Source organism: Egretta garzetta, unplaced genomic scaffold, assembly GCF_000687185.1.
Source record: "Egretta garzetta isolate BGI_Z169 unplaced genomic scaffold, ASM68718v1 scaffold2, whole genome shotgun sequence".
NCBI classification, from domain to species: domain Eukaryota; kingdom Metazoa; phylum Chordata; class Aves; order Pelecaniformes; family Ardeidae; genus Egretta; species Egretta garzetta.
Window position 1 is genome coordinate 4244321 of NW_009258894.1, and position 9642 is coordinate 4253962.

Consider the following 9642-nt stretch of genomic DNA (forward strand, 5'->3'; position numbering starts at 1 on the left):
TCGTCCCCGATTGAGGCGAAGGGGAAGGGACCTCTCCCGATCCGGCCACACGCCGGTCCGCCTCTGCGGTCGCCTCGGTGCGAGGGGTGCCCCGCGGGGTCCTGCGGACAACTCGCCAGAGGGAGGATGAGGGGGAAAAAGCGCCCCAAGTGCGTACTGTTTGCAGTGGGGTTTGCCCTCCGTAAGCCGTGAGCGATTTCTGAGGGATTTCCAAAGACTGTGTCTTCAGAATTTTGTTGGGTTTGGGTGTTTGGTTTTTTTTCTTTAGGTCAGTTTTCATGGGGCGCTCTGAGGTTCTATTGCTTGCGCTCTCCTGCTCCGCCTGAGCAACACTGAGAATAGGAGGGTTGCCCCTTCTCAAGTGAGTAAGTAGACCTCTCTGCAGCCCCAGAAGACTTGGAAATGCAGGTGAATTTTCTTCTCTTACTCTTCAGTATCAACAACCCCAAAAGGTAGCCAGCTAAACAGGTGGAACTGATCTGCGTAGTCCTTCACCGTTTTGTGGCACCCTAAGCTGTGTGTTTGTGGCAAAAAATACCTTCTGTCTTTCACAGGACCCCATCCCTCGTGTGATGCCTGAAGTGGTGTAAGACGGAGGAGTGCCATTGGAAGATTAATGTCCGCGAGGCGCAGCATGTAGCCCCCAGCCCCACCTCACCATGCTGGACCATGTATTCCCTGTGCATGAGGTGAGTGGTCCCAGACCTGCAGCTTGAAACTTTCAGGTCTGTATTTCCCCACAGGTGCAGGTGAATTCACACCGGTACCTAGGGAAGATACAGTTTTCGGAAGGTAAGGATTTAGCCTGGTGGTCCTGACCTTCTCTGTGTGGAACTGTGCCTGCTGGGAATTAGGAGTCTCCAAATTTTAAAACAAGCAAACAAACAAAAAATCCTTCCTGACATAAACTGCGGTGTGGTAACATTACTGAGTACTGTTAGATGTCTGCCACGTTCCAGTGATAGCTTTTCAGTAGAGATTATTTTATTATGGAAAGTCAGTTAAGTGCTTTGTGTTTCTTCTTGGCTAAGATCATAGAAAGAACATGAAATCCTATAAACCAGGCTTCTTAGTTGACAACAACTATAGCCTTTTAACGTATAACAAAAGAAAATAAGAAACTTCATTTCTGATCAGAATAAAAAGAATGTAAGAAAATGTTAAAAAAAAAGAACACTTCTTACATCTCAGCTTTGTATATAACTTTTTTCCATATGTGTTATCAATAGGTATAAATATCAGAACTTAATTAAAAGTATAATAATAATGTGAGAAGAATATCCAGACACAGTCTGTTAACTGTTTTCTATTAGAATGGTAATTAACAATGTGAATATTGAAGTGAAACCGAAGAACACTTAACCTCTTCTGCATCTGAGCTATATGAAGATATTTTTTTTTTCTAGTTACAGTTGTTGATGGCCAACTATCGCTATGTAACATGTCTAGCAAGCCTCAGTAGAGAGAGGCAAAGACCCTGTCCGTCATGATTTGTGTTTATTGGCTTAGCTTCAGACACAGGTAAATTGCACTGGTATAAATCATATTTTGTAGTTCTCTTGCTTGCACGCTGTGAAATTCTGCGCCATTACAATTATATCAGAAACTGTTGCTCATCTCTGAATTCCCAACATAGGCAAGTGGCAGTACATTTTTCTATAGACTCTGAAGTGACTTCATCAGTTTGTATTCCATTCTCTTCTCTAATTTTCATACAGCTTACATCACTATATGATCTGAGAGCCTTCCAAAAATACATTATGGAATCATAGAATCATAGAATGATTTGGGTTGGAAGGGATCTTAAAGATTACCTAGTTCCAACCCCCCCTGCTGTGGACAGGGACACCTTAGGTTGCTCAAAGCCTCATCTAACCTGGCCTTGAAGAACACTGCGGCTGTCACTTCTGTCACATGTGGTTCATTGTTTCCTCTTTCCTAAAGTATTGTTCAGGTTGGATATCTTTGGTTTCTGTATTGAAATAAATAGGTGTAGGAGCCTTCCATTTCAAATGCAACATAATAAAATCTTTGGTGCTTTTTCTCCATGTTCTGGATCCAGTCTCTGGGAAAGCTTTGTACTTACATGGACAAGCAGAAATAAAACTATTTCCTAAGCCCCCAGTGCTGGGATTTTCAGGAAATATTTAACTGGGGTTTTTTTTTAATAACATATGTCAGAAAGAAGAGACAATGTTGTCAGAATTTGAAAGAAAAATACTAGAAGACTGCCAGCCTTTTCTGCTAAATGCAATGTTCTCTCACATGACCATACAGGTTAAAAAAAAAAAAAAAGTGTTGGTAAGCATTCTTCTTGCTCTCAGATTCCTTTGTTTGAATTAATATTGAAAATATGTAACACCTAAGGAAATTATCATGACCTATACTGGTAACATTTTCCTCTGAAAATAACGTGTTGCTGTGTTAATAACGCCAGGGTGCTGCAATCTCTTCAAAACGCATACACTATTGGCCTGAGTCATGCTGAAGTAGCATCAGTGAAGCATCTTCTTCTACTTCAATAGGAACCTTCCGCAGCTTGGAATGGTATAGACAGTACTTAGTCAAACAGATTGAACTTCATCAAGTTACCATTCTGTCAGACATGTTAGCTTAGCCTGCAGGCTGCTGTGCCGAGACTGTTCGAATGTCACAGACCAAAGTGGCCTGGCCAGACTCAGTGGGGCGCAGTAAGTCGGGGTCTGTTTGTACGTGCTGCTTGAGCAGCTTAATTCTGTGGAATGTTTGTAGTCTCCTCCATGCCTCAAAAGCAACATGAAATAAAGCGCAAAAAAATAGTTTTGACTGGATTTTCAACAAGTGGGCAGTAGAGGGGAGGAGTCAACTGGAAAGAAAATGGGAGATAATGAACAAGGCGGTGACTTTCTGTAGACGCTCTTGGAAATTAAGATGTTTGAATAATGTTTGATGCAATACAGAAGAGGGAACTAGCAGAATGCTTCAAACAGAGAAATTATGTGGTCGGAGTAATGATCTACATAAACTATATTGGGTTGTGGTTTCAGAGTTGCTAATTCCAGGGCTGTGCACAGCCCAGTCTCCCAGTAGTACTGAATTGATCTGGATCAGGTATGGCCGTGGTGTCACATTGTTCTCACACTAGCTTCTGCCCATGCTTACAGAGGTTTTTGTTCTGCCTCTGGAAGGATTGACAGTACCTGATCTGGTATTACTGTCTGCTGGTACAACATTATGCCTTCAACATTTTTTCTGAACAAATTTGAATTGGCAGAATGAGTTAAATTGCATTAGTGGTTTCCGTTTGATGGCTGCGGCATGTTTGATCATTAATAGGAGGCCTACAGTCAGCTTTACTGTATTGTCAGATCATGGCAGTTACAGCAGTTAATGGCTGTTGTGTTACAAGCTGCGCTGGTTAATGCTGGAGGGAGAGGTATTGGGGCAGTCTAGGCATAGAAGCAAAAGACCTAAACAAGGGTTGCATGGATGGATCAATGGACTTTGTCTTAGAGATGCCATATAGAAGAACTATAAAATTTAGATGTACCCTGGGTGCTAGGATCTACAAAGAGGTTTCAGCTAGAGTTGACAGCTGATATACATGCTTGTGTGGTAGACTGGTGATGTTATCCACAGATAAGCACAGAGAAGATAACAAGAGGCCTTTCAGGGAAGAGGAATAACCATGTTCTAGCTCTTCTGAGCTTTAACTTCCCGCTAGTCATGCAGAGAAGAGAGGAAAAGGCTATGATTTGAGTTTGGATGGAGGGAGATAGTTCTGGAGAAAGGAGCAGATCTGTAAATCATCCACAGAGAGATGTTAGTTGTATTTGTGTTTCAGATGAGAGAACTCAGCAATAATGGGGGAGAATAAAAGGAGAAGACCAAGGATGCAGCTCTGTGGGAGTCTGTCAAAGAACACTTGGAAGGGAGGCTTAAATAGGTAAAAGGAAAAGATTTTAAGTGAAGCATGGTTGGTTGTGTCGGGTCAGAGAGGATGAGGTTTAAATACTTTTTTTTTTTTTTTTTTGAGCTCTGTTGAAGCTTTGAATGGCTTTGGTTAATCCAGAGTGGAAATGGAGAAGTTTGGACACTGATAGATCGATGTCTATGGAGTGAGTTGGGGCCCGGGTAGAGGGGGCTGTGCTTTTATTAGAGAAGAAAGTGGGGCTGAGTCAAGGCTTTTATTAATTTGTTTCTACTCATTTCAACTATTCATTCATTTATAGATTTTTTTATTTTTGAGGGGAAATATAACAGAAGGCAGCTAAACCAAAAAGACTATGTCATATTTTAACCATATCATTTTTTAAAAATAACTTTTTTGTGGAATGTATTCCTTCTGGTGGCAAGTAGGTGGCTTCTGGGCTTTTCTTCTTTTGCTTAATAATTTCACAGACCAGAAGGGTGGGAAGAACAAGCGTTGTCTCCCCCTGGGGCTGTTAAGCTAAAGATGAAGCTTTACCCTGCAGATGAGCCAGTCTAATGACTTGTGGCCACTGAAAGGTGGCTTTCTTTTTTGTGGCTATGTGTTCTGTCCTTTTCTTTGTGCTGATGCTGTTACTCATTGAACCTGCTTGTCTGCAGTTTTACTGAGTTTATTTGGCTCATGGAAGTGTCCCAATGAGTGTCAAAATCAGCACAGGCGAGTCAGGAGTGCCCAGGTGGGAGTGGACTTTTGGGAGATGGGGGATGTCACCTTCTCAGCAGCCATAAACTGTGAGGCCAACTTAGTGTGCGTTATGGAACTGAACCACTGGGGTAAGTTCAGCAGCTCTTCAAGAAACGGAACTGTGAAATTCTTCTATACCTACATAAGCAATGAATGATTTGGCAGTTAATGAAGAAATATGTTGATGATGGTGAATGTTAATATAACTCATCCTCATGAGATCAATCTGGCAGCTGACACCTCTGAGAGCAGTTTTTTCAAATTCTTTGCAAAACCTGCAAAGTCTGGCAGATCCCTGCAGTGAGTTACCGCTGATTCATCTTTTGGCTTAGGATGTCGTTTCCCTGAGATCTGGCTCTTTCGTGAGCTAGTTCAGGGAGTTAAACCAGAAGAAGACTCTATTTTTTCACTGTGCTAGCACTCCGCTCACTTAATTCCTTGAATCAAACTGGCACCAGTGTTTGCAGAAGAGAGGCAGTAGAATCAGGATAATTCTGGGCAGTTTACCTGGACTTCAGTAAAGCCTTTAACAGTTTCCTACAGCATTCTCCTGGAGAAATGGGCTGCTCATGACTTGGGTGGGCAGACACTTTGGGTGAAAAAACTGGCTGGATGGTTGGGCCCAAAGAGTTGTGGTGAATGGAGTTAAATCCAGTTGGTGGCCAGTAACAAGCAGTGTCCCCCAGGGCTCAGTACTGGGGCCAGTTCTCTTTGATATCTCTATTAATGATCCAGATGAGGAGATCGAGGGCACCCTCAGTACATTTGCAGACTACACCACATTGGGTGGAAGTGTTGATCTGATTGAGGGTAGGAAGGCTCTACAGAGGGACCTGGACAGGCTGGATTGATGAACCTCATACAGTTGGCCTTGGCCCAACAAGTCTCAGTGGCAGGTCCTGCACTTGGGTTGCAATAACCCCATGCAACGCTAAAGGCTTGGGGAAGAGTGGCTGGAAAGCTGCCTGGCAGAAAAGGACCTGGGGGTGTTGGTTGACAGCTGGCTGAATATGAGCCAGCAGTGTGCCCAGGTGGCCAAGAAGGCCAACAGCATCCTGGCTTGTATCAGGAATTGTGTGGCCAGCAGGACTAGGGAAGTGATTGTCCCCCTGTACTCAGCACTGGTAAGGCTGCACCTTGAATACTGGGTTCAGTTTTGGGCCCCTCACTACAATGTAGGATGTTGAGGCACTGGAGCCTGTCCAGAGAGGGACAACGAAGCTGGTGAGGGGTCTGGAGCACAAGTCTTGTGAGGAGCATCTGAGGGAACTGGGGTTGTTTAGCCTGGAGAAGAGGAGGCTGAGGGGAGACCTTATCGCTCTCTACAACTGCCTGACAGGAGGCTGTAGCGAGGGGGGTGTTTGTCTCTTCTCCCAAGTACAAGTGATAGGACGAGAGGAAATGGCCTCAAGTTGTGCCAGGGGAAGTTTAAAAGTTAGACATTAGGAGAAATTTCTTCACTGAAAGGGTTGTCAAGCATTGGAAGAGGCTGCCCAGGGAATTGGTCAAGTCATCATCCCGGGAGGTATTTAAAAGATGGGTGATGTGGCTGGTACTTAGGGACATGGTTTAGTGGTGGACTTGGCAGTATTAGGTTTATGGTTGGACTCAATCTTAAAGTTCTTTTCCAGCCTAAATGATTTTAAGAATGCCTACAGCTAGAAGGGGGAAGCAGAATTGCCTGTTCAACAGGAGCTAAACCTTCTATCCACCCTGTTGCAGTGTGAAACTCTACCTTGAGGATATGGCTTCACAATTGATACCATTCTGACTCCTTGGTGAAAGAAGCAGTCCTACTGCCTCCCTGGTATCAGCTCTGTTGAAACAAACCTTGCTCAAAATTACTTGTTTGAATATGTAGCCATGGGGTTACTAGCATCGGCACAAGGAAGATAAATCACACTAGGAGCTGAAATGCGAGTTTGGCTTTCTTCTGTAGCTTGGGATGGGGCCCCAAATAGAGCATTGTTAATGAGCTAGTGAGGACTACACGCAGCGCTCTGCTTATTGTCTGCTAACAGCACTTTAAGTCTTGACTGGATCCTCTTTCCTTTGATATTCCACGATCATTGATTTTTTTTCCTTTGAACACGGAGTCATTTACCCTAGTCTTCTCCCTGTTAAAGGGTGAGCTAATGTGATTATAAAAATTTTTTTCCTGTGATCAGCAGAACGAGTGAAGCCTGATTTCCTATGGTCTTGTCCTGATATGGCACTGCTGTGTGGATTCTCTTATGTATATTAAGCAGTGTCTGCACATGCTTGCCATTTTAAGAGTGACAGCTTTATTAGGGTCTGTTTCATTAATTTGGCTTTGCATTTCACAGAAGTTACCTTTGTGCAAATTTAGATGGGATTGGGCAATGGCTTAAACACGCTTTTTTGGCAAGGGGGAAGAGAGGGGACCCACAGGCAGAAACACCAACAGACAGTGTAATTGCTTAAGCCGCCTTTCCTTAGGAAATCAGGCTGAAAATGAGTCTTTTGACAAGAGACCACCACTGAGATCTCAGATCAAGCTACAGAGACAGAAAGAAAAGTAAATCTTGCTGTTTACCATGTAGAGGCTTCCAGGTATCTCCTGCAACAGATTTCTCATAATAAAGGCTAAGCCAGCAGTCGGTGTTTACTCACTCGGTTACCTTCTCATCTTCAGCAATGTCCCCATCAGGCTTTGGGAACTTGTTTTTTTGCCAGAGTGCACTCATGCATCAGTTGCTTTCATTTATTTTTAATTTAACCTTTATACTTGAATAAATGGCTATGTAGGTAGTAAGGCAAGCTGTTAAAGAGACTTGTGTTTTACAGGACTCTGTTTATGTCAGTAATGCCATGAAAAATAAAGGCTTTAAATGCAGCCAAGGATACAATCCTGTTATTGTAGAAAGCTAGACTTGGGTGTTCCATTATGTAGCAACTTCTCTGGGAGACTTTCATTGTGTAATAAATGCTGAGGTATTTTATTGTTTTTCCCACTTTTGTAACTTTACACTAAACTCTATTACCTTAGAAACCAAAATAAACAATTTGTAAAAGGAAAAACTGGCCCATTTCAGATTTCTGGGTGGATGCCAGTTTATTACAAATGGGTCCAGCTACAAACTTTGCCGATTTGCTCGTATTTGGTTGCTGTTCTGACCTCATCTTGAGCTCTGATAGAGTTCTCTTACAAATGCCTTGCCTACCCTGTAACAGGGCAGCTGGATCCTGGAGCCCAGCCACATCGGCTGCTTGGGTCTCCTTCCAGTCACTTGGGCCTTGAAATAAGTCTGTCGTACTCCCAGATGTTAACCTTTTTCCTTGAGCTAGTTTACAGCTGGATCCATTCCCTGATTCTCTGACCCTGTCATTACAGAAATGCTGGTGCTGGAGTAAGGGAGCAGGGAGCGAGCAGTCAGTCAGGTTGAACAGGAAATGTGGGACTACCCCTCTGAAGCAGTCATCCAGGTTTACCCTAGGTTACAATGACCATGTAAAACAAAGCTTTGTATGTTGGGGGGTGGGAGGGAGAACATGCCCAGTCCCACTGTGGGAACTCGGCGATAGCCAGACCCCTCTAGCTTTTTCTCCCCAGCATGCATGGGATGCACTTTTCTCCTGACCATGAGTCATGTGGTGAGGTTCAGAGTAGCACTGGCTCCTGCTTGGTCACCTCCATGTCAGGTGGTTGGCTCTGTCTGATGCGTCGGATCACAGAGGATGGACGGAGAGGCTGTGGCCAAGTTGCAACTGTAAGGGAGATGCAGACCTTCTCTGTAGAGGAGAAATGAACCAGAGATGAGATGTGTAAGATTGCAATGCTTTGTAACCCCCAGTGGATAAATATAAAAATGGGTAAAAAATTCTTCACTGCAGAGCAAGATCGAGTGTCTTTGCACAAAGGTTTTTTGTACAGAAGCTGTAACTCTTGGGTGTAAAGCACTTGTGTGTTCGAAATACAGATGCGAGTCAATGGAAAACAAACTTTCCTGATGTGACCCCACCACCAGTGAGACCTGACGTGATTGTACCGTCCTGGGCTTAGACCAGGACCTTAAGAACAAGCAGCCGTTTAAGCTTTAATGGCCTGGTCATCTTATTTCTGACAGGGAGAGGGAGGGCCTTACTTTCTCAGAGACTTGCGTTCTGGGAACCAACCGTCACCATCCTGGGCTTAGACCAGGACCTTAGAACAAGCAGCCATTTAAGCTTTAATGGCCTGGTCATCTTCTTTCTGACAGGGAGAGGGAGGGCCTTACTTGCTCAGAGACTTGGGTTCGGGGAACCAACCGTTCCTTGTTTGCCATCAGTTGGTCCCTACCTCGTTCCTGAGTTGAAAAAAAAAGGGGGGGGGGGGGAAAAAAGTGAGCATTCACCTACAGACAGAAGAAATACTGCTTCTGTTGAGATTTTTCCCTGATGGCAGCCATTAGCTGCTTTGTTGTGCCAAGTCTCTGCTAGGGAGAGCCTCCAACCCTGACCATTACGTTACAAGTGGCCAAGTTAAAACCCAATGAAATTTGGTGATGACTGTCAAATCGTCAGAGCAATTTAAAGCAGTATGCCCTGTGGTTTCAGTGGCTCCTTCAAACAGATGCAACTAGCCGGGATTCTAACAGCAAAAAAAAAAAAAAAAAAAAAAGGGAAATACTGGGAATTGCAAAGGAATCGGAAGAAATTGGGTGCTCAGATCCCTTTCCGTTGCAATGGAATTTGCGCTGGAAATTTGTTGGCTTTTTTGACAATCTCGGCTTCGAGACTGGATGACGCTAACCCTGAACTCGGCAGCTGGCTGTGGAGTCATTGTCCGGCCGTGGCCGTGTCACAGCTCCAGTGTTTGTACCCGTTGCCCGCGCGTGAGCTTTGCCATAATTATTCCTCCGTTAAACTCTTAATCCCTTCCACTTGATTTGTCCCTTTTTGTTTTCTTCCCGTTGGCCACTTAGGAGATGGCTACGATTCCCTTTTCATTCTCCGGCCTGCCTTTGCGCTTTCCCTTCCGCCCCCCT

General features: G+C 44.2%; 1 protein-coding gene across 7 annotated transcripts in view; it reads left to right on the forward strand.

Annotated features, from left to right (window-relative positions):
* The first annotated feature begins 6 nt into the window (after positions 1-6).
* Positions 7-9642, forward strand: part of EXD2 (exonuclease 3'-5' domain containing 2) — a 23294-nt gene continuing 13658 nt past the window's right edge. For 2 of the 7 annotated variants that reach the window (XM_035889779.1, XM_009634188.2), the window contains exon 1: positions 160-1521. Coding sequence is in view for 1 of the 7 variants with exons in the window: in XM_035889780.1 (XP_035745673.1) it covers positions 660-689 (30 nt within the window). In the remaining 6 variants the exon portion in view is untranslated. The other 5 variants (XM_035889775.1, XM_035889774.1, XM_035889776.1 and 2 more) reach the window with 5 other exon arrangements.